Source organism: Monodelphis domestica, chromosome 1 (assembly GCF_027887165.1).
Source record: "Monodelphis domestica isolate mMonDom1 chromosome 1, mMonDom1.pri, whole genome shotgun sequence".
Lineage (NCBI taxonomy): Eukaryota > Metazoa > Chordata > Mammalia > Didelphimorphia > Didelphidae > Monodelphis > Monodelphis domestica.
Genome location: NC_077227.1, coordinates 561,546,002 through 561,572,595, shown reverse-complemented (window position 1 = coordinate 561,572,595; position 26,594 = coordinate 561,546,002). Strand labels below are relative to the sequence as shown.

Genomic DNA, 26,594 nt, shown 5'->3' with positions numbered 1-26,594 from the left:
GGGAAGAAATATAAGGTTTTGAATAACAATAACAACAATAATAAATTAGCTAACATGTATAATAAAACTCCATTTATTTCATCCATTGTCATGGCTCTGTTGTGTCTGATTTTTGGGGACCCCATTTGGGGTTCCCTTCTCTTCCCTTCTCTTCCCTTCCCTTCCCTTCTCTTTCTCTTCTTTTCACTTCTTTTCTTTTCTTTTTCTTTAACCCTCACTTTCTGTCTTTGAATTGATACTATATATCAGATCCAAGGAAGAAGAGTAGTAAGGGCTATGCAATTGGGGTTAAGAAACTTGCCCAGGGTCACAGGTAGGAAGTCTCTGAGAGGCAGAATTTGAATTCATGTCTTCCTGACTCTAGACATAGGGCTCTGCCCATGGGGACATGTAGCTGCCCTAATCTCATCACTGCACTGCTAACCCAAGCCTTTATTGATTTTACCTTCCTCAGCTTCTTCTCCCCTTTTATTAGAGGACTGGTAGGTAGAATACCAAAGTCCTTCTAGTGCTTTCCTTTACAGAGGGCAGACATCAGGCTCAGTTGTCTCCACTTCCCATATGTTTTTCTACGGTCTTTCAATGCCATGGTAAAAGTTTCTCCCATCCCCTAGGGGACTTGGGTACTCCTATGTGTTGTAAACTTGCTGAGGGCATGATTTTTTGTTTGTTTGTTTGTTTTGGTAATTGTATTAGTGCTTATCAGAGTGCCTGGGATATCACAGGTGTTTAATAAATGTTTATTGAATTAATTAAATTCATACTTTAATGTTTTCAAAGTGCTTTACATATATTACTATCAACACATGTACATATATGTATATATATACATATATATACATATATGTGTATATGTATGTATGTATTATATATATATATTCCCAGCAATCTTGTGAGGACACTCTCATTTTACAGCTGAAGGAAAGGAGGCTGAGTGGTTAGGTGACTTGCCCAGGATTACATGGCTAACAAGCATCTAGATTTTGCTCATATCTTCAAGTCCAATGTTGTAGCTACTGTGCTATTTCATGCTCTCTGTTCTATGACATGTAAGAAACCAATCTCAAAAGTTTTGTCAGCTTGAGGGTCTAAATTCTTTTTATAGATTCCCTCTTAGATATAGAAGTTTGCAAAACAATATGGCATCATTTAATGACCAATGTCCTATATATATATACCATTTGAAAAACAGCATTCCTTACTATCACTATGTGGAAGCTAATCAATAACTCAACACGTTCGAGTTCTTAATGAAAGTAATTGACCAAATTGAAATAATTCCTTGTTACTTGAATGTTTTTAGATTGATTTTTGCCCAGTAAAAGCAAAACTTTCCTCTCTTTCCCCTTTGTAGGTTGGCTTCAGGCAAGATTGTCAAGTATAAAGCAATAGATCAACATTTATTAAACACCTAAGTGCTTACTGTCTGCCAGTAAATAAATCAATTAACCAATATTAATTAAGAGCTTTTTACTTGTCAAGCACTGTGCTAAAATACTAATAGCTAACATTTATATAGTATTTACTATGCATCAAACTCTGTGCTAAATGTTTTACAGTCACTATTGCATTTTTTTTCTTCACAAAACCCTGATATATAGTGCTATTATTATCTCCATTTTATAGTGGAGGAAATTGAGGAAAACAGAGATTGAGTGATTTGCCCAGTAAGTATCTGAGGGCAGATTTGCATTTGGGTCTTTTCTTTCTGATGCGGTGCTCTATTCATTGCACAATTTAGCTAGTAGGCTCCAGGACTAAAAAAATAGTGCATGTGTTCAAGGAGTTTACCAAGTTTAAAGGAGAAAATATATTTTTAAAAAAATGTGTGTGTGTGTTTATACACACACTTATGGCATGATTGATGTTGTTTGGCTGTTTAGTCATGTCTGATTCTTTGTGAGCCCAAGGACCAAAATGTCTATGAAGTTTTCTTGGCAAATACTAATCATTTGCCACTTCTCTAGTGGATGAAGACAAATAAGTTACTTGACTTGCCCATGGTCACACAGCTAGTAAGTGTCTAAGGCTGGATTTAACTCAGATCTTCCTGACTCCAGAATCAGCTTTCTAAGTTAACTCCTTTATGCACATATACATATATTTATAAATATATACATAAATGTATAATATACACATATTAAATAGATAGGAGATAAATATTTTTTTGGGGAAGAGTACTAACAGCTAGGGAGTGGGCCACAATTTTTTATAAAATGTTGTTTTTAGGTAGAGTTTTAAAGAAAACATGGCATTTTAAGATATTCTACACCACCACTGGTCTGTTATAGTGTCCATTCTTGTTCTAGATTCTAAAAGTTTGCTAACATCTTTCCCTACCCAGTCTTACTCATTCTGGATGGCATTCTACACTGGCCAAATTACTAGGATATTTTTCTTGCCATATGCTCATGAAAATTACCTCTAGTCATCCAAAGGATCATAGAATGTTAGAGCAAGAAGAGACTTAAAAATCTACAAGTGGAATCCCTAGATCTGAAATTAGAGCATTTGGATTCAATTCTACCTCTCTGCTATCTACATACCATCTATGCTACTTCAGGCAAGTCTTTTAACATCCTTTGGCCTTATTTTTCTCATCTTTAAAATGACAGGGTGAGGGGGCAGCTGGGTAGCACAGCAGATTGAGAGCCAGGCTTAGAGATAGGAGGTCCTGGGTTCAAATTTGACCTCAGACACTTCCTAGCTGTGTGACCCTGGGCAAGTCACTTAACCTCCATTGCCTAGCCCTTGCCACTCTTCTGTCTTGGAACCAATATATAGTATTGATTCTAAGGTGGAAGGTAAGGGTAAAAAAAAAAAGGACAGGGTGATATTAAATAAAAGTCTGTAATAACTTCTAGCTTTAGAATTAAGATCTAGGAATTAAGTCACATATGATCCTGAAGGGGAAGAAAATGAGGCTTGTAATGCTCTCCTTCCTCAACTCAGCCCTGTGGCTTCCCTGGATTCCTTCAAGTACTAACAAAAATTGTATCTTCTGCAAAAAACCTTTCTCCAAACGTTCTTAATTCTAGTGCCTCCCTATTTCTTTTATTTCTTATTTTTTTATGTATGTAGTTTGTTTACCAAATATTGGTTAGATTGTTTTATCTTCTATTAGGCTGTAAACTCCTTGAGGGCAGGGATTATCCTTTGCATCTTTTTGAATCATCAGTACTTAACATTGTACTGGGAACATAGTAGGCACCTAATAAATATTTACAAAAATGAATGACATGACTTGCTCAAGATTCCAACATATGCCAAAGATTACATGGTTTTATATGCGAATGTTTTGAGTGTGAAACTCACATCTTCCTTAAAGCCTCACCCCAATAAGTTTTAGGGCTTTCATATTAGTTTGGGGCTAAACTCTTTCCATCTAAATCTGCCTAACTCTAAGCTGTACTGATAATGTTACTTTTCCTTAAGTCAGACTCTTCCAATCTCTTATCTTTTAAAGGCTTTTGCATTCATTTCCTCCCCTTGCCAATGATGTTTCTGTGGCTTCTTTCAAGATTCTATTCCAATCTCACCTGTAGAAAATTTTTCCTGGGTCCCTCAGTTGCTAATGTTTCCCCCTACTTCACATTATCCTCATATACTCTGTAATTAGCTTTTACGTTCCTAGGTATTTAAATATCTCCTCCATTAAAATGTATAGTTCTTGAACATAGGATATATATATATATATACATAGGGATTTAACTTTTTTTTCCTTTATATCCCCTGGTTTTACCAGAGTGTCTGGTATATAATAAACAATTAATAAATGTTTGCTGATTAATGACTAATGAAAAAACAAACAAAAAAGAATAAAAGAAGCAGCTCTCCCTCCTTTATTCTTAGAGGTAATGTTGCTGTTGTTCAGTAGTTTTAGTTGTGTCTGACTCTTTGTGAACCTAGTTAGGGTTTTCTTGGAAAAGAGTTTGCCATTTTCTTTTCCAGCTCCTTTTTTTATGAATGAAGAACTAAGTCAAAAAGGGTCATTTAGCTAGTAGATGTCTGAGACCATATTTGAATTCAAGGCCAAAGAGTAATCTGGTCACTGTACTACTTGGTTGCCTTTTATTCTTATGTACTTTCATTGATTATTTAATGTATTAATTTTTCTTATTGTTGAAATATGAATCCAGGCTGAAGATGAGGACAGTGTCTTTTAGAGGCAGAAAAGTAATTTGTGAGCCCCTAGGAATTTTGTAACTGCCTCAAATGACAGCTTTCCTTCCACTATCGACTCACAGACTCGGACTAGAATGAACATTGGATATTGTCAGAGGGCATGGGTTCAATTCCCATCTATCTAACTGTGGGAAAATCACTTGATCTGCTTGGGTTTCTATTTCCTCATCTGTCTTACCACCCCCAAGTCCCCAAAGAGATGTCAGCAATTATCACCTTCCCTGTAAGTAGCTATATCACAGTGCTATTACTATTACTGAATTATAATGAAATTAGGGCTGCAAAAATTCCAGATGTCAGCAGCTCATTCATTGGTTCTCTTCTTTTTTAGCCCAATTGTCTCAGATGCTTCAGATTAAATAGTAAATTAATATGTTCGTAGAATTAAAAAAAATGAGAGAAATTTTTAGCCCATTTGATAACAAGAAATCCTCAGTTTTATTTCTCTTCGTTCCTTCCTCTAACCACACCCTTAACAGGAACCTCTGAGGCCAAACCCCTACATGAAACATGTGTAAAATTTCCAACACATGCCATTGCCACTGAAGAAGAGTATAGATCTACTTTCCTATGACTCCAGTACTGTGTTAGTAACATTCTGAACCAGTATCAACCCTAGTTGCTAATATTCTAGGCACATTAGTTCTCCTGCTAAGCTCTTGGAAGATAGGAAAAGTCTTTGCTTTTCTATTGAAGTCACTGTTCTTAGCACAGTGATCAACGCAAGCTAAATATTTAATCATTTTTTGCATATATTCATCTTTAAAGAAGGTTGGATTAAATATATGGCTCTAGATGATTTTTGAAATTTGTAAAATCTTTCATCAGTTGCTGCTCACTAACTGAAAAGGATTCATTTATAATCCTGCTCTTAAAACCACTCAAAAAAAGGTTTTGATGCATATGTGACAGTGTTGATCCAATCCCACAAGAAAAATTATCAGGGACATGGACCAGGTAACAAGGTGGCCAAACAAGAGAATCTCTTCCACTAATCTACCTGTCTGAGACAATGTTATGCAGAAACTGTCACATACATAATACATAATGATAAGATTCCTAGTCTTGCTAAAATTAAAATTAAAAATTTATCATTCCAAACTCACAAAACTAAATAAGTATAAAAGAAAATAAATTTAAATAATTAAAATGTTATAGAATTTATACTTCTTGAATTCTTGAAGCTTAAAATTGGCCTAAGATTTTTTTTAGAACACTCACATGTCATATATATCTATCTATATCTATATCTATATAAATTCACACATAGACATGTATCTGTATGTGTATGATTCAGAGAAAGGGTCCATAGCCTATCGACCTCAATAATATAGAAAATATCTTATATATGTGTCTGTGTTATACAAATATGTTTGTATGTATACATATAAGCACATATATATACATATACATATATGTTTGTGTATATATACATATATATGAACTGAGAAAAGGTCCATGAACTTCACTAAAGAACTAAGGTTTTCCATAACTCAAAAAATGATTCACCTCTGAACTACTTGAGGTCTCTTCCATCTCTAAGTAATCTGATTTTCTTATTGGTAGCAGACTCTTCTGATTTAGTATTTTGCAAATAGTTCTTAGATATGTGCATGCCTTATATTTACATATATATATATATTTATATGTATGCACACAAATGCCTGATTATTTATATACTCACATCTATGCATGTATACATATATTCACATATCCACATACAAATACACATATATATATATATATATATATATATGGAGCCTACCCTATGATTTCATTGGATAGGGAACTCCTGATACAGAAATTCCTTCTACTAACATGTATTACCACTTGCTTGGCTATTTATAGAGCTATATGATGGACTGAGAAATTAAAGGTGGGATTTAAAGTCCAGTTTTCCTGATACTGGAGCAGGTTCTAAGATATTTAAATTTTCTGAGGTTACTGATCTATCTACTGCAACAAGTTCAATAAATTATTCTGGTTATAATGGAAAGATATAGAATTTTATAAGATATGGGATTCTATAAAACTCAGAAAACAAAGTTATTAGACAATTACCATGAACTGTCACTATTGAGAAGTTTCTAGATTGTTCTAGAATGGCAACATTTTATGAGATGCTGACTACTTTAGGTCTATAGTAAATTGAATATATTACTTGTCCAAAGTCACACAGCATGGTCATTATTAGGTCTCAGTCATAATTATTGTCATATTATTTTAATTCTTGACTGAAAAGTTGTTTTTTCTTCTCCCTCTGGCATGGAGATTTCTTTCCTGAGAATCATTCCCTTATCTACCAGATCATTTACTTTCTCATCTGTTAACAACAATAATTAACATGTTTTAGGTTAATAATAATAAAAAAAATATGGTTAACTTTTAAACATTGCTGTGTTTAGAAACAATTTCTGTCCATGTTTATGCTTGAGCAAAAAGGAATAAAGATAATGTAGAAGCTGGAGGAAAATGATTGAGTTTCAGATATTGCTCAGAACAAAATGTACCATTTATTTAGCATTTGAAATACTATGTTTCTACTTTGTACAATTGAGAACTGATTCTTCTGAGTTTGAAGTCCTGATGATTCTATTCTGAAATATTCCAGCATGGCCAATGTCTGCAATATCTTTATTTCTGCTAAAGGTAGTCTGAATATAAATCAAGACATCTAGCCAGTTTTGTTTATTTGTGTGATAGTTTAGAATCAAATCTCATAATGTTTCTAGATGTATTTTTGCACTAATGTTTTATATTCAGTCCTCAGTTTTTCACCTACTCAGATGAAAAGATGGTTTCTTTTTCAAAAATCATTTGATTTTAATAATCTCTCTTGAAACTGCCAGCAAAGGTGTCCATGTTACTCTTTTAATTAAAATAGTAATTTGTCAGCATCCTTAGATTACAAAAATAATTATTTTTTTTAATTTGGAAAATTTTATTTAATTAATTTAGAATATTTTTCCATGTTTCCATGATTCATGTTCTTTCCCTCCCCTCACCCTACCCCGCCTTGTAGCAGATGTGCAATTCCACCTAGTTTTACATGTGTCATACAAAAATAATTCTTACTGTGAGCTATAATACAACTATACATTCTTCAATGCCACAGATATACTTTAATTTTCCAGTGGATTCATAATCTCAGCAGTACAAGTATTTTCACCAATGATGCAAAGATCTCATCTTATCCCTACTAACCCATTCTGGGTAGGTCTCATAATGCCATTCTATAAATTTAGGGTTGGGATCTATGGGAGGACTGCCTAACAAGCTCATTTTCTTTTAACATTGCAAGGATATCAATGGAGCACACAAGGTGTCCATCAGTTGGCTCTTCATTTTTCTCCAGTTATGCATTTGTTAGCATCCTTTATACAACTTCTGTTTAATTTCTTTTTTCTAAAATAAGCAAAAATTTCATAAATCACACTGTACATGCTTCTCTATTAGTGCTGAATTGATTCCCAAATTCAATGCAGTTTATATTTAGTATTTTATTATTTAAACGGCTCACTCTTTCTAAGAATTTCCCCTCTTTCTTCAAGGTAAAAAAAATATTGTGAAGAAGACAGACTTTTATTAAGGGGAAGTTTAGAATCATTAGAAAAACTGTATAATTTTCCAAAATCAGGAAAGTCCATTTTTTTCCACCCTTCCATTTGTGAGCACAGTTCATGGTCAAAACCAGCTCACTGGACCCTGTAATTCCCAGGAATCTCCAGTCTACATATTTATCTTCTCTTTTCTACCCCTTTCTTTAAGAACTAAAATCAACCAACACTTTCAGTGCTTCTGGATTTGGGTGTATTAATGGAATATGCTATTGTTCTCCTTATCATCTTCCTGACATCCCAGATCAAAACTTTCTTCTCTGGCTACTACTTTCCTACATGTGTGTGTTGTGTTTGGTCATTTTGGTTGTGTCTGACTCTTGCTGACCCCTTTATGGGTAGTTTTCTTGGTAGGAGATACTGGAGTGATTTACCATTTCCTTCTCCAGCTCATTTTACACAAGAGGAAAATGGGTCAAATAGAGTTGAGTGACTTGCCCAGGGTCACACAACTAGTACATTTCAGAAATCATACTTGAGCTCAGGACTTCCTGACACCAGGCTTAGCACCCTATGATCTGTACCACCTAGTTGGCACATTTTATATTTTGGGCTCAAAGATTACTACAAATAGCAACTGCAGCCATGAAATTAAAAGATGTCTTATCTTTGGCAGGAAAGCTATGGCATATATGGATGAGTATTAAATAGCAGAGGCATCACATTGCCAACAAATGCCCATATACTCAAAGCTATGGTTTTTCCAGTTGCAATGCTTGGTGATAAGAGTTGGATTGTGAGAAAAAGATGAACACTGCAGAATTGACACCTGAATTGTGGTGCTGAAGATTTTTGAGATTCCGAAAGGCAGCAAGGAGATCAAATCAGTCAATTCTTAAAGAAATCAATTTACTCCTTGAAAGGACAAATACTGCTGTTTTAAAACTTGGCCCTATAATAAGATAAAAATTATCAGAATAGATCCTCATTTTGGGAAAAATTAAAGGCTAAAGGAGAAGAGGGTGGCAGAAGATGACACGAATAGATTATAGAAGCAGCAAAAATGAACTTGAAAAGAGTGGAGGAGAGATGTGCCTGGTGTGTTATGGTTCATGGAGTCATGAAGAGTTGGACAGCAATGAAAAAGAACAGTGATAAAGTCTCCCTCATTAAAAAACAAACAAACAAAAATACGAAGTTACTTGAGGGAAGGGAGTGTATTGCTTTTTTAATTAAATACCCCCATGTTTGGTAGAATAATTGCCACATAGTAGGCACAAAATAAATGCATTCATTTACTCATCTAAAGTTTAAATCCCAGGGGGCAGCTGGGTAGCTGGGTAGCTCAGTGCATTGAGAGCCAGACCTAGAGACAGGAGGTCTTGGGTTCAAAAGTGACCTCAGAAAGTGACCTTCCCAGCTGTGTGACCCTGGGCAAGTCACTTAACCCCCATTGTCTAGCCCTTACCACTCTTCTGTCTTGGAATCAATACACGTTCCAAGAAAACTGGTTCCAAGACAGAAGGTAAAGGTTTAAAAAAAAAAAGTTTAAGTTCCAAGTGAGAAACTGAGTGTTGAGCTCTATAAGGTTGCCTATCCTAATATGCACAGGATTCTAGACAAAGGTAGTCTTCATTTACATTTAGTTGTGGTGTTTTAACCTTTGTAGGCAATCAGAATAAAATTTTTTGAGTAGTTATATGTCTTACTTAATGTGCTTTGTAGCTTTCCAGGACTTAATGCACTGTATTATTAAAAAAAAAAATGTATGGGACCTCATCACTCCGTCTCTCCCCTGGACACCCTAAAACATCTGTGATTTCTAACTAGCCATTGAGGAGGTGGACTTAGGGAGCAGAACTCTTTCCTCCAGACATTGTTGCTGGAATAAGCAGGTTTTTGGTCAGATCAGGAAGGATGCCAATATACCCTTTTCTCTTCGCCATGTAACTGGGTCGTTGTAGTCCAACATGGCTGCTAGAGCTCGCTGACTTTTCTTAACTAAGAGTCCTTGTTCATAGATCAATAAGGAACATATCTCCACCAAGCCTGTAACAAGAGTCAGCCCAGTGAGATGGCTTGAGGCCTGGGTGTAAATTACTTTAGCTTGGAAGCTGGCTGAACTTCAAAATCCGAGGTTTAAGAAAGGTTTCATATAAAAAAAATCACAATTCCATGTTGATTTTTCACACTTCCCAGGACAAACATATAGTAGATGATAGAGAGGCTCGTCCCCTGTAGAAAAATGCCTCGACCATTTTTTGCCTATAGTCACCTTGTGAAAATGGTATTTGTTCTTAATTTGCCTTCAGACCCACTTGTCCTTCTATTTCTGCAATGATTTCATCTCTAGGTTAATATGATTTAACAAATGACCCCTCTGCTTGTGTTCCTCTCATTCAACATGCTAACCTAGTGTGGGTTTTAAAATTAATAATCAATAACTAAATATATTTTATAAAATTTTATTAATAATAACTAAAACAAAAATGCTGCCTGACTTCAGCCCAGTCGCGCCAAGTCCAGGAGAGAAAGAAGGAGGAGTTACAGCCACTTAAATACAATCATGCAAAATGTGGGGACGAAGGAAAATGGAATTTTGGGAAATACTAAGGGACTTCTGGGGGATGCAGTCCAAAGGCTCAAAATCTTCATTTATACACTAGGGAAATAGCATGGCAGGAAGCAACTAGGCTGGATCTAGTCATCTGAAACCAGGTTCCAGCTGGGACATTTCCTGTCTGTGTGAGCTTGAACAATTCACTTAACCTCCCTCTACAGCAGTTTCTTCAGCAAAGCTTTGGCTAGATGTCTTCTGCGAGCTCTTCCGATGTCTGTGATGCAGCTCCAAACTGTGAACTTGAGGTTTTGTCCACATTTCTGAGAACTGGTTGTTCCCAAAGGAACACACCAGTAAAGAATGAGAGTCCATGTTCTCATAGTCCTGAAAGTAATGTTCTTGGAAAACCCATATTGTGATATATGACACCAGAAGTGTTTATTCCCTCTGCCTTCACCTCCCCTTAGATCTAAGACCAGAGACTGAAAGCTGCAAGGGAGCAGAGAAGACATTTAACCTGGCCCTGGCACTTGAGAAGTGAAGAAACTCTGGTCCATGATGTGGGTTGACAGTGCTTAATGGTGCTTTAAAAGATTAGAGATACTTTGTAATCCTTTTTCTTTAAAGGCACTTTTAGATCCTGAGCTTTTTACTAGTTAGTAGAAAAGTATTTGTCATCCTGTGCTTTCCCAGCGACTCCCAGGTGATAAGAACTTGGATTCCAAGGCCAAGCCTAAAGGGATGAGGAGGGAGCAGCAGAGCTATCTAGAAGGATGTTAGGACTTTATCCCCTCTGATAAGAGTTTGCAAGGCTGAGAAAGGAAATATAGACACCCAAAACAACCTTGAAAGCTTAACAAAATGGGAGGGACCATCACCCAAGAGCCCTGAGATTTCTTTGCATTCCTTCCCCTTCCCCACTGCCATGCTCATGGAAGGAATAATCCGAGGGAAGGCTGAGAATTCTCAGGCTGGGAGGAGGCAATACCCTAGAACCATAATAAAACTAGCCACTTGACATCCTGCTTGTGCTTTTTCTACCCCCCTGGCTACTCGATCTGTACCTCCTGGAATAAACCTTTTCATGCCCTAAGATGAAGGGGTCTGAGTTGCAGCTCTTTGGAAAAGAATCAGCATTCTCTCTCCCATCACAAAACTCATTTCCCCACAATGTCCAGATAGGGAACACGACTTGGCCTGGGTTACATTCTTAAATGGCAGGAGTAGGATTCAAACCTGAATCCTCTGCTATCACGTCCTGTCCTGGGTTCTTTCCACTGCATCAGGCAGCAAGAACATTGAGGACGGATTGTTGATAAAATTCATTAATTCTGAACAGCGACTACCCAAAGAGGTACTGTTCCTTGGCAAAAATCGGAGTGAAATGTGACTTGCAATATAAATTGGGCTGTGAATTGCCGTGTTGTATTCGGGGCCAACATTTGTGAGTAGGTAGATAATGGCTTTTGGTGAGATTAGAGGAAAGAAAATTGGCCTTCCCTCACTACCTGGCACCAGGCTTCATATTTTTCAACCTTTGGGTTCTTAAACCTTTTGGTGTTCTAGTCTCCTGTTAAAAAGAACCTAACCCTGGGGAATACAATACCTTAAATCATCAGTTTACAACTCCCTGGAGAAATTGTAGTTGACAAGTAGATGAATGATAGCCTCATTCAGACTGGACGGTGAAATACGGAGAGGGAGAGATTCAAAGGGGGACCTACTGTGTGCTCAAATTATATTGCAAGGCACATCTATATAATTCAAGCTAGGACAGGTCCCGTTAACAGCAGCCTGATGTGGTGGGAGTAGCATGCTGCTTTGGAATCCTAGCTCTAACACTTGCTATGTGTGACTGGGAAAGCTACATAACCTCTCTGAGACTCAATTCCCTCCTTAACTCAGGAAAACATACAACCTATCCCAGAAACTTTGGTATGGAAAGAGTTTGCAAATCTTAAAGCTGTTTGCATTTTGCATGAGCTATTATTTTGCCTGAGTCTTGGGGAAAAAGATCACATAATTAATACATATCTGAGAAAGAATATGAATCCAGTTCTACATGACTTCAAGACCAGCACCTTATCCACATACCACCATACCACTATACAAGCATTAGCATGAGACTACCGTATATTATCAATAATAACTTGCCTGTAAGAAGTGGCATAAAGCATCATTTGGGGAATGCATAACTAAAAAGCATGTAGACTGGTCCCATTATAAAAGTCAGAAATTAAAAATTGATAGTTCAGTGCTAAAAGGTTAACTGTAGGGAGCAGCTGGGTGGCTCAGGGGATTGAAAGCCAGGCCTAGAGACAAGAGGTACTGGGTTCAAATCTGGACTCAAAAACTTCCTATGTAACCCTGGGCAAGTCACTTAACCCCCATTGCCTAGTCCTTACCGCTTTCCTGCCTTGGAACCAATACACATATTGATTCTAAGATGGTAGGTAAAGGTTTTTTAAAAAATTAACTGTGAAATGCTTTTAGAAAATAGAGAAAGCTCTAACATATTGCACAGATAAACTATACATGATTTTCTTAAGGTTGTGAATAAGAATCACATAAGATTAGAAGGTATGGGTTGGGTTTTAATCTTCCCCACAGGAAGAAATTAACTATTATCTATCTTTTATACCTGTTTATTTACCTGAAGAATATATTTTTGTATACAACCACTTAAAATAAAATACTAAGGGAAAATATAAAATAATGATGGATTATTTAAAACAGAAGGCAATAAGACATTAGTAGTAAGCAACAGAGGTAGCATCTGAATCCAAGTCCATTCACTCTAATTTAGTGTTTTTTCTATGGAGTCAATCTCTGGTCTCTAAACTAAAAGGTCAAAAATAAAACCAAGAGAAAAAATGCATTTATAAGCAGCCAAATATGAAATATATACTTCTCTCTCATTCTCTCATTTTTCAAGAAAAAAAATTCATCTCTATATTGCTCACTTGACTGGAACAGCAACTTAATGAGACTGAGATCATAGGTTCTCCTTCTTCACAGGCCTATTGCCTTTGTTATATTCTATAGGCATAGCCTTTACTCCTAAGCCCAATAAAAAATATGTTGTAAATTAGTGCCATTGGTTAAGAAGGCTGAAAAGAAGTTGTGGCTATATCAATCCTAATTCATTCTCCATTACTAAAAAACAGCAGCTAAAAGCCAATGCTCAGGAATGGTTGGTCAAAAGTGTTATCATTATTTTAAGCAAAGCAATTAAAAATATTTAAAAGATTATAGATTATGGAATATAATTAAAAATCACATGAAATATATATGTACATATATATGTATATATACATATACTCCTACTCACCACAAATTGCAACTATACTAGGAATGATTATCCCAATGTTTAATTTATTTAGAAGAAACCTACATTGAACTACAAGAAATTTATGCTTGTTTTACTAGTTTTCTTGCTAGTTTTCTATATATTTAAGACAAGTTTTGCTCATGAATTCTCATAAGGCCTAGTTTATATTCCTGGCACCAGAAATCAGTTGAGTTTCCTGATAGTTCAGGGATGGGAAATGTGGTTTTATTCTTCATAAGATGAAAGAATGAAAACTTCTGTCACCAAGACTGATTTCTATCCTATGGCGTAGAGCTGTGTTCCCCTAGAGAGCACCACTCTCCAGTGAATAGAGTCTTACTGGAGCAGGCATCAAAGAAGTTTGTTTCTAGAGACAGGCTAGAGATGCTTATTGTTGGCCTCATTGTTATTCTTCAACCAGTCTGAGAGCAGAAAAGGGTCACTTTTAACTGTGAAAAAGCTTAAAGAAAAAGTTAGAGTTGGTTGAAAGTAAAATGCTTATTGGGACTGAAGGGGTGGATGGATAAATAGGTGGGAAGAAATGCAGGGATTTGCTTAACTGTTCCAGTGGGGCCTCAGCTACCTTCCCCAGTTTCCCGTTAGTGGACAATTTCTAGAGGAAGTTAGGGAAAGCCAACGCAAGGGCATCGAGTAATTACTACTGTATGCAAGTGACTGTGTGCATGACTGAGTTTACCCTTTATTTCTTAAACTGATCAAAACAACTTTAGGAAACACAAATTGAAATTGATTGCATCCTTCATAAAGAACAAATGAAGTCTCAGATTTCCAGACCCAGAAAATCCCTAAAAGGAGACTCCAAATGTCTAATTTTACAGATGAGGAAATTCAGCATTAAGTGCCTACAAGGTGCTGTACTTACCTATACAATGAGAGACATACAAAGGTTAGGTAAGCAACAGTCCCTTCTCTCATGAAACTTGGATCTAATATATAGAGAAGATGCAAACATAGCTATAATTCATATTATTATATTATAAATGCATTAAAGCACTGTAAAATGATGCGGGATGCAAGTAGCAAGAGAGTAGGTAGTTTAAAAAAGAAAAAAGAGAGAGTAAGTAGTTCCCCGATTGGGGAAATCAAGGAGCTCTTAGTTGGAAAGGTAGCATTTGAAATGGATTTATTTAATAATATTTTAAAAAATTGAACCCTTAACTTTTATCTTAGAATTGATATTGAGTAACAGTTCCAAGGCAGAAGAATGGTTAGGGCTAGCCATGTGGGGTTAAGTGATTTGCCCAGGGTCACACAGGTGGGATGTGTCTGAGACCAGATTGGAGCCCAGGACCTCCAGGCTCTAAGCCCCTCACTCTGTCCTCTGAGCTACCTGTTCCTTCGAAATGGGTTTCAAATGATAAATAGGAAATTTTAAAAAAGAGGTGGATAACACTCAAAGTATAGAGAACAATTTAAACAAAATCATGAAAGGAACAAATCTAGGGTGTAGTAAGAGTACAGAGAGTAGTGCTACTTGTCTAAAGCCTTACCTGAAGAGGATATATATATGTGTGTGTGTGTGTGTGTGTGTGTGTGTGTGTGTGTGTGTGTGTGTGTGAAAGAGACAAATGTAAAGTGCAAAGATGTAAAGTTTAAGTAACATGGCTACTACCCCTTATGTACCTCACATTCTAACAGAATAAATGGAGAATAGTATAAGACTGGAAAGACAGGCTAGTAAAAAGACTGTCAGGAAAAGAGCTGAACTTTATTCAATAGAAAATAGTCATATAATTTTTTTCAGTACATGATACATATGAGCAGTTATACTGTATGTGAAATAAAGATTACTTGCATATAAATGTTAAGGACAGAAGGGAGCTAAGAAAGAATGAAGGGTGGGAGACCTGCTGTGAGGCTATTGTGAAGCAGGCAGGAGACAATGACAGTGATGGCAGTGACAACAAATATCAGGGGACAGATATGGGAGATTGTATGGAGAGGATATCCAAAGGACTTGAATATGGATAGTTAAAAGAAGTAAGGGAGAGGAAAAACTTTAAAATATGAGAGAAGGCTAGAAAATTTTATTGCTAATGAAACTCAGAGAATTTAAATGATTTGATTCCAGCCACATGAGGACTGGTTGAAGGAATTGGAAGGTGTTTAGACTTGAAAAGAAAAGCACAATACTTGAAGCATAATAGTTGTCTTCAAATATTTGAAGGGCTACCATGTAGAAGACTGTTTCTATTTGCACCAAGGAAATGAAGTAAGAGTAATGGGTGAAATTTGCAAAGCATAAAGTTTAATGAAAACAGAAAGCAAAACGACAATAACAACAAAGTTCTACAAAAGTATAATGGGTCACAACCAGTGGCAACCATTTGTCAATGACATTATAATAGAGATTTATTTCTGTTTGGGTTTTCAATGGGATGCCCCTAAGATCCCTTCCAATTCCAAATTATGTTATTTTTTTAGGTTCAAGTTTAAACAGAGCTTCTATTAGAACTCATTTCTTATTCCCAACATGTTTTTTCTGTTCTATCATATTCTTCTTGTAAGATGAACATAAGGCAAGTATGGGAAGTCTCCTTTGATAGCCCAAGAGAGACAAATATGGAGGATTGTATGTAAAATGTTGCTCAGCAGTGAAATCTACAGATTAAAGAAATAATTTTCTAGAAAGGAAGATTAGAGAAATGAAAGCATTTTCAGATGGGTTTATATTTTGTTTTGTTTTGTTTTCCCCAGTCCCCTAACCTGGCTCTGCAGCTATTTAATAACTCTCTGGTAGAAGGGAAATCAAATGCTGGCACTATCAGGCTTTAATGACTTTTCATCATTCTATTTTATACACTGATTCAGTGGACTCTCACACTCAGTAGTTGATTATCTTCAATTATCCATGATCTTCCCCAAACCTGTATACCTTTGAGCTCTACCTCTATGAGAGGTAAAAAAGCAAGCAAACAAAAACAAACCAAGCTAAAAAAAGGAAAAAAACCAAGAATAACTATCTGAAAGTGAAATAGTGTATCATTGTTAAATCAAATTCAAAAGCTCTACTCCTAAATTGTTTACAGTGAAGTAACAAAATTCTTGTGTATAATTACTGAAGAAAAGCAGAACATATTGTCTAATAGTCAGCATGTACTTATTAAAGTCAACTTATACCAAACTAAATGTATTGTTTCCCGATAGTATTTATTGTGCTATAACTATCCTTTGGCTTTGTAAGGTAACAGAGTCCTATCAAAATGAATTTGACAAACATTTTGGAAATAGGGTAGGGAATTGAGGAAATGTGGAAATGAATATTTATGTAACAATTTAAATGATAGATAAAATAAATAATCTTTATAACTTTTTTATTATACCCATTAAAATTTTTTTTCCAGATTACATGTTAATATGATTAAAAAATTTTTTTCTATATTTTTCAATTCCTTGTTCTCTCTTTCCCTTCTACCTCAGACTCCTTACTAAGAAGGCAGATGAATACAAGTTGTACATATTTCCATGTTCATCATGTTCTAAAATAAGATACATATTGCTTACACTAGAGAAAACTTCTTGGAGGAAGTAATGTAAAGACTGACATTTAGCAATTTGAATTTGAACTCTGTCCCTTCTTTGCTGGTAGATATCCTTTTATTGTCATTAGTCTCTTGGAGTTGTTCTAGACCCTTGCCTTGTTGATAATAGTTAAGTCATTTATAGTTGATCATCGTACATTATTGTTGTGTACACTGTTCTCCTGGTTCTGCTCACTTCACTTACTTGTAGTGGTAGCTTTATAACTTAATAATGATATTAAATGACACTAGGGAAGTAAGATTATATGTTAGTTCTAAAGAAAGTATGATTCATTTAATTAAATAATAAGATAAATGCCCATGAAATGAGCAAATCATAGCTGAGAAACATAATTTACTTGAAATAGGAAGAGATATGAATTTGATAAGGATATAATAATATAGAAAACTGCATTAATACAAAAAAATAAATATTTTAAAATTTTTCCTATGAGGAAAGATATTATAATTGGGCCTATTAATGTGATCATTAGATACTTTAAAAAAGTTACACATTAGTTAGTTGAAGTACTATTAAAGGAGCAGCAACAACAGAAACTCAATAATGTGTACTTCCCACTAATGCAAAGATAAAAAGAACTGAGATTTTGAAACACATATTTTTCACAATTTATTTTGTTTCATAATGAGAAAATTTGTGTTGTAGGTTAGCAAATTCATGTTAATAATAAGGATTATGTGCAAATGAACATGATTTATCACATGTTTACTTGGGTATATGGTTTGGGTTTTGTAAGATTACTCTCTTACAAAAATGAATAATATGGAAATGGGTTTTGAATGATAATACATATGTAACCCAATGGAATTGCTTGTCAACTCAGGGAGTGGGAGGGAAGATGAGGAAGACAACTTGAATCATGTAACTTTGAAAAACTTATGTATAAATTTATTACTGGAATAAAATAAAGATAAAATTTTAAAATAATGATCATGATACTTTATTAATTGTTAAGTAGAATAGTAAAAATAAGGAAGATCTCATTTGTTAAATAATAAAACAAAAATTGAAAATGTTTTCAAAATAAGATTAAAAAATAAAGATACCAAAAAGTGAAGTCATTTTTGCTGAGGATGCAATCAATTTTCCCCACATCTATGCTAAATTCGGGTTGTTTTTATCTCAGCAGCAACAACCAGAAGACACATTAGTTCAAAATACCTAATGTTTAATTAAACAGCAGAGTGAAAAAAAATGACAAGAGAAATCCATTTTATAAACACCAGGTACAATCTCCCAAAGGTTACCATACCACTGGTGGAAGAACAAACACATGTACTAAGCATGAATAGCTAACAAGCACCTGTAGAAAGAGTATATGCAAAGAGAATATTTATGGTCAAAGGAAAGGCACATGAAAAGTGAACGAACAAAAGAAATACGAGAGTACATATAATCAGGGTAACTCATACTCCTATGATTGTTGCATTTGTTGATGTACTTCTTAAAATCCTTTTGAAAATTTTTCAACTTTATGCAGCATTATAGCTTGGAGAAATGTCTCAGCCAGGCTCCTTTGGCATCCCCATCACTCATTATTATAAGGCTACCCTTCAAGAAAGTGACCAGTAGATAAGAGTAATTATATCAATTACTAACTTTAACATAAATGAATTTCACCATCATTCTCTTCGTCATCATAACTAGCATTAATAGCTAGCATTTATAACTGTACATTTCACAAAACACTCTACAAACATTAATTGATTTTGTCCACATAACCCTAAAAGGTAGATGCTATCACCTCCATTTTATAAATGAGGAAATTGAAGCAGACAGAGGTTAAATGTCTTGCCACAAATCATACAACTAATAAAGGTGTATGGTCAAATTTAAAAACAATCTTCTTGACTCCAATTCAATGACCTATTTACTTGTCACCCAGATGTGTGATCCTATTGGGAGTGTAAATTCTGGAAGGGAGAAAGCTTTAATAACCACTGAATTAAAGTGGGGTTGGAGGGAAGTTTGTGTCCAGTGGATGGAGTAAGTAAAAATACTTCAAATTTTAAAAGGTCTATAGTTTCTTTGGCAAGGTTTTCTCTTCACGATAGAGTACACTTCCTCTTCTCTTTAGCAGACAGTTTTATGGGTCTTTGTAACTGAACCAATCCATCTATTGGCAGCCAGCCTTTTGGCAATGAGCCTCTTCACACTTAACTAGGCTTATCCTTGGATTATACTCTCAGGGCCTGCAGTCAGAGCTTTTCTCTTACCCAGTCTAGACTTCATGGTTATGATAGGCACTTTGAAGGCAGATTTTGATGGAGAGGTGGAGAAGAGATGAACAATGGAGTATAGAAAACAAGCCCAAAGTCAATATTATGTGTGCCTGTAGCAGGTTCTGTTAAAGAAAATAAATTTAGAGTAGAATCTGATAGAACCTCTTTCTAACAAAAAAAGAAAACTTCAGTTGAGAAAAATCAGTGCTAAATACATTAAGCTTCATAAAAGAACATACCTTTTGGGAAATTACAGAATCTATTCCCTTTTTAGATTCTTTTAAGTGAATCCTATAAATTTAGATACCGTTAATACCATCTGTAGGGACACGGGCATAGTCTTTGATTTGGCTACTGTGGGGTCTCACTGTTGCTTTGTGGTATATTCTCTGAGTTTTATGTCCATTATTAATTTCCGTTGATTTTATTTTCCCAATTTAGATAGTGCATCTGACTCATTTCTCCTGAGTAATTTTAAGATAAAATTATTTCAGTGTGAGAAAACAGGCAGATAATTAGGAACAAATAATAGAAATTATCTTTTAAAGTTCTAAATACTTTGTTATTTTGAAAAGATGCTGAGTTTTCAGAGTACTAAAAAGAGAAAAAGCCCTATCTGTTCCTACCAAGCTGTAAAGACCAGTAATGGGCAACAGGCTCTCAGTCTATTGTCTAACTCAGTTAGATAAGTCAGTTAATAAGGCTCCTTACTGGGTTAAGGAATTGAGGAAGCCTTAATGAAGAAAGTGACTTTAGAGTGGTCTCAAGAGTAGATAGAAATTAACTAGGCAAAGAGTGGGAAAGAAGGCACTCTTGGTCCTGGGAACAGCATGAGGAAATGTAAAGTGTTTTAAAAAGAAAAAAACAAAAACAAAAAGAGGGCATTTCCATTATCCAAGTAGACATCTACTAGAGTAAGGTATAGAAGTAATTTGGGAAAAGGCCAAAAAGTTAGTGATGCCATGTAGTAAAAATGTATGTATTTATATTAAGAAGAAGAAGCCTAGACACATTTTAATATTTAATAAGAAGATTTGTGGTCAATGCAATAACAAGATGAGATTTGAGCATACATGTACATATATGTGTGTATATATATTATATGTATTTTAAAATCATTGCAGTTGCATAAAGAATGTATAAACAGTGAGAGGAGAATGGTAGAAAGAAGACTTATTAGGAAGCTATTGCAATAATTGTTCAGTACCTCAACTGAGTACAAATGAGGACCTCAGTTGAATGGGGGAAGTGTGATATGGTATAAATAAAAATAAGGAAATAAATCTGTTTAATGTGCTATCATAATGGATAATTGTTTAGATTTGTGAAGAGTCAAAGATTATTGTGATGCTTTAAATGTGGAAGAATAGTTGCATAGCAGTGCCACAGTTGCTAGCTACAAAGTCAAGCAAACAAACAGATATATGGGGAAAAAATAATTATTTGTCTGGTTTAGTATATCTTCTCTACAGAATAGACACATTATTTGAAATGTGGATATAGGACAAGATGTTGTAGTGTAAAGAATTCTGGACTGTGAAGTTAGTGACATGAAATTTAATTCCTATTCTGCTAATATCTGCATAATCAGTAAATTTGACTGTGCCTAAATTTCCTTATCAATGGAATATGTGTGGTTATTTATTATAAAGATTATACAGAAGAAAGAAAGAAGAAATCCAAATAACCAGAATAAAAAAATGAAAAGGGTTGAGAGCACTTAGGTGTTTCAGTGGTTTGAGAGTCAGGGATGCAGATGGAAAGTACTAGGTTAAAAAACTTCATATTTGGGGGCAGCTGGTTTGCTCAGTGTATTGAGAGTCAGGCCTAGAGTTGGGAGGTCCTAGGTTCAACTCTGGCCTCAGACACTTCCCAGCTGTGTGACCCTGGACAAGTCACTTAAACACCATTGCCTAGCCCTTTCTACTCTTCTGCCTTGGAGCCAATATACAGTATTGACTCCAAGATGGAAGGTAAGGGTTTTAAAAAAATTTTTTTAAAGGGTAAACATGCCATTAAAAAGAAATTAAACAATTATTAGGAGCTATGTTGCCCAATATATATAATAAATCTTACCATCTAAGTGAAATGGATCAATATTTATTTATGAAAAATATTAAATGCTCAAATGAACGGAGGAAATAAAATACTTAAAATTTAACTTATTAAAAGATATCACACAAACTATAAATGGTCTTTCTAAGAAAAACTTCCTAGGACCAGATGGATTCACAAGTGAATTCTAGCAATCTTTTAAAGAACAACTATTTTCATCTTGGTGAAGTTGTGAACTATTCTAACATTTCTGAAGAGAAATTTGGAACTAAACCCAAAGTTATATAAAAGTCACACACACTTTGACCATACAATACCAACACTAAGTCTGTATCCCAAATGGATTAAAGAACATGGAAAATGGGCTATATGTTAAAAAATAATTATAGCAGACATTTTTGTGTGGGTATGGTGGCAAAGAATGGAAAATTGATGGGATGATCATTAATTGGAGAATAGCTAAATAAATTCTTGTGTATAAATTTGATGGATTAAAATGGTGGCATAAGAAATTAGGAGTAGGATGGTTTCAGAAAAAAATTGGGAAGACTTATGAACTGATTCAAAGTAAAGTTAGCAGAACCAAGAGAATATTGTACACAGTAAAAATAATTAACACTTGATGATCAAGCATGAATGATTTAACTATTCAAATCAACATAATGATCCAAAACAATTCTGTAGGTATTCATTGATGAAAAATTTCATCCTCTTCCAGAGAAAGAACTGACAGAGTGTGAATGTAGATTTAAGAATAATTTTCTCACTATATTTTTCTCACCTATTTATTTTTAGAACATGGCTAATATGGAAATAGGATTTACATGATTTCTCATGTATAATTGCTATCAGATTTCTTGCCTTCTCAATGGGTAGGGCAGTGGTGGGAAGGAGGGAGAGAATTTTTAACCCAAAATTTTTTAAACAAAACAAATGAATATTAAAATATATTGTTTTTAAAAAAAGTTCAAATGAGATGGTGAAGAAAAAAAAGTTACTGTAAAGCATAAAGTGCTGAAATGTTCTAGGGCAATAGAAGTAACAGTTAACTCTTAGACTAATGGAATTAGTTTCATTGTTGTTGTTGCTTTGTTTTGTTTTTAAACCAGTCTGACAATACCATTAATTCTTGATATACAGATTTTACTTATGAATATACAAGGAAATATCATGGCAAAAACAATTATATGTAAAATTATGTAAAGAATACCATATCTAGAGTCAGAAAATTTGAAGTCAAATCCTGTTCTGCCATGTACTATTTCTGGGACTTGGTACAAATTCCTTTTTTTCCCCTCTCAACCTTAATTTCCTTATGGCATTATGGAGGTTAGCAGAAAGATCCTTTTTAACTAGTTTGGTAGATGTCAAATTGCAGGTCAAATCTATCTGATAGCTTGATTTTTTTGTTTTTTTGTTTTTTGTTTTTTATATTCCAGAGAGCTTTTGTTTTGCAGGCTGTATAAAACTAAGCAGTGACCAGTTTGGGCCCATGGCTTGGGTTTGTCCACCCCTCTTCTAGTGTATTATATTCTAAACATTTACTTGCAAATTGGTCATTGGAAACTTGGAATGTATTTTGTCAATAGAAACAGTATTATTATAGGTAGTTAGAACAAGCCTTTTTTTTTTTAATCCTTCTCTTTCATCTTAGAATCAATATTGTATATTGGTTCTAAAGCAGAAGAGTGGTAAGGGCTAGGCAATGGGGGTTAAGTGACTTGCCCAGGGTCCCACAGCTGGGAAGTGTCTGAGGCCAGATTTGAACCTAGAACCTTCCATATCCAGGCCTGGATCTCAGTCCACTGAGCCACCCAGCTGCCCCTTCAAGACGTTCTGTGAAACAAACAAAGCTTTCCTCCATCAATTTTTCTCTAGTATAAGCAATATGTGCCTCCTTTCACAACATGATGAATATGGATATGTGTATAAGATAACACAAGTAAAACCCATTTCATATTACTTTCTGTCTTGGTGAGAGGGGAAGGATGAGAGGGAGGGAGAGAACATGAATTGTAAAATGTCAGAAAACAATCATTAAAAGTTGCATCAATATGTAAAGAGTTTTAAATTTTTTAAATCCTGTTTAATTTATTATATATCTCTAGCAGCCTAAAAACTACTACCACTACTAATGCATCTTCTTCACTTTTCTTTTTTCCTCTCTCCTTCCTCCTCATTACTCTCATCCCCTACTTTCACTGATAATCTGTGCTGGGGAACAAAAGTATTAATGAACAAAGGTAAAATCTGGGGTCATCAGAGAAAGAATTGATGGTTGGAAAGATTTTCCCCTACTTTCTCTCTTTCCTTTTAGTTATCACTGATTCCCTTAGAATAGATTCTGCATCTCTCCCCACTATTGCTATTGGGATATGACATGAGGAGTTAACTGAATTTTAGGGCCAGAGGAAGAGCATGTATACTGACTGCAAATGGGGAGAAGATAAATGAAGGGGAATAAAATTACTTATAATAAGTGAGCAATAGCCACCTAAGTATATCATCTATTTGTATGTAAGGCAAGTATACAGGTCAGGGATTGACTATTCTGACTTTTGGGTATGACTCATACTGTTCTTTAGAAGATTTTGTAATGATAATATTCTTACATTAAAAAAGAATTTCAGAAATTGGACCCACATTCATAAGATAAATCTGTAGTTATTTTAATGAAATTAAAATTTGCATAAAGGGCTTTTCCAGGTAGTTGACAGACAATATGTTTATGATGAGCTGCTGCTGCTATTATGGGTATATTATTGTTCTAAAATGAAGGACTAGCTTGATGGACTTATACATGTTATTTGGAAGACTATAAATTTAATTTTATTTGCATCATTAGCATCTTGGGATTGATTTTCACTATCTTTGAACTGTGTTAGACTGAATATTAAATGTTATTATGTGATGTGTTTATATATGTGAATGTTTGTATGTTCATTTGTATGTATTTCAAACTCTTATTCTGGAGCTGACAAACATTTTTCTATCTTTCAGTGAAAAAGGCAATTGAGCTAAAGTCAAGAGGAGTCAAAATGCTGCCTAACAAGGACAATAATCATAAAAATTCTGTCTGTAAGTCCATTTTTCCCATTTTATAAAAATGTATATATTTGTTAAAAGAGAAGGGATAAAGAAAGTAAAACTATGAATTCATTAAAATGCTTTGCAAACTTCAAAATGCTGTATAATACCAATTTTTGTTGATACTGTGAAAACAATTCAGGTCACTATTGTTTCAGCAACCCTCAATAAGGCATTCTGGACTTAATTATATAACCATTTTTGTATTTTTTGTTGTTCCTTAGAAACACAGATCCACAAAAACACACAAAATAAATGGCAATTCATTGGTTGCCACTGACATTTGCCCAAGTCACTGGACCAGTACCTTTTTTTTTTTACTGAAACTTAAGTTACCTAAATGATTATTGGTAGTCCTATAGAATCTCCTCTATTAGGCTAGTATGAGTTAAATAGTGGTAATCAACAGGTAAATAAAACTCATATGCTAGTTAATTATATCCTGAGCCAGAATTCTTTTTTTATTTTTTTTTGTTTTTTTTTCCCCAGAATTCTTAAAAACACTATATGCAGTTGCTGAAAAACAATCTTCTAAATGAATCTTTATTATATAAATATGTATTAAACAATAACTAAATATAAAACTATAAATTGTTAATTTCTATTAAGTGATACCACCACACACACAAATTCTCCATCTGAACAAAAATAGAGAGTTAAGCAAAATTGACTGACAAAGTAAGTCAATAAAAACAATATTATGTGTACAAATAGTCCTATAATTCTTTCTCAAAAAGACCAAATTTTAGAACCAAGAGAAAGGAGGGAACATATATTCATCCATCATACCTGGTACCAGAATAGATCATTACATTTAATTAGAGTAGTTGACATTTGGTGTTTTTATTTAAATTATTATCATGATATAAATTGTTTTCTTGGTTTTACTTCCTGTACTATGCTTCAATCCATTCAAATAATCATCATTTCACATATAGTCCATTATGTTCATATACCATTATTTGTTCAGCCAGTCCCTGTTTGATGGGCACCCAATTTGATTCCAGGTTGTTTTTGCTTTTTGCTAAAGTGAAAAGCTTAACTGTGAATATTTTTGTATAAAGATGCCACTAGTGGAATTACTGGATGGTTGAGTGACCATGATTATATAATTCAAATGGATTTCCAGAATGGTTGAAGTAATTCAAAGTTCAATCAAAATTATATCAGCATCTACATCTTCCATAGACTCTTCAGTACCAATTATTTTTTGGCTCCTTCTTATGTTTGCTATGAGATCTTATATCCCTACTCCAGCTATTGTTTTTATTCCCTTCTCTGTGTACCTCCTGGAGTCTAATAAGTAAAGATTTAGCCCACCTTTACTTCACTTCTTGGCCACCATTTCCAAACCATGCCACAATATTTTCATATTCTCCCATATTCCTTTACCCTTTCAGCTCTACTTTGTGTATATTGTCTCCCCCATGTGAATGCCTGGTTTGGAGGGCTCAGTTTACACTGCCTTTTTTTTTTTGGTAGTTGTATGCCCAGCACTTAGAACAGTGCCACATAATCACTGTTCTAATGTTCATTCATTCAGAGTGGGTAGTACAGGGATGGTCCTGCAGTCAACCACAGCAGGTTTTAAATCTTGCCTCTGATGCACACTGGTTGCATGAATTATAAGCTTTAGATAGGTTATTTAGATTGGTTGTAAGTCACTTTAACTCTCAGGGCTCCAGGTAGCTTTGTAAAGAAATAAGTTAGAGATGACTTATTGATCTCTATCAGTTGAGAGATTTTCCATACCTAGATGAAATTACAGTTCTGGACGCTTTTTTCTCTGCCTTAAGAAATAAAAAAAATGTCAAATTTATCAGTATTCTGAGTGTGAGGTCAATATTCAGAATCCTTTTATTTAGCAGTTCTATTATTGTTAGCTATTTGCAGCTTTTGGTAAAAGTCTTTTCTACTTTTCTTTTGGGAATTGGCTCTTGGTCCTATAGGATCAAAGACTTGGAGCAAAGCAGAACTTTAGAGCCCATCACGTTGGATGTCCTCGTTTTATAGAAAATGAAACTGAGGCCTAG

At 34.7% G+C, this 26,594-nt stretch overlaps 1 protein-coding gene across 2 annotated transcripts in view; it reads left to right on the top strand.

Moving 5' to 3' along the window:
• Window positions 1-26,594, top strand: part of CSMD1 (CUB and Sushi multiple domains 1) — a 2,624,761-nt gene that overhangs the window by 1,578,149 nt on the left and 1,020,018 nt on the right. For both annotated transcript variants that reach the window (XM_056823354.1, XM_007476228.3), the window contains exon 7: window positions 24,475-24,552. In XM_056823354.1, the coding sequence (XP_056679332.1) occupies window positions 24,475-24,552 (78 nt within the window). The remainder of the gene's footprint in view (window positions 1-24,474; window positions 24,553-26,594) is intronic.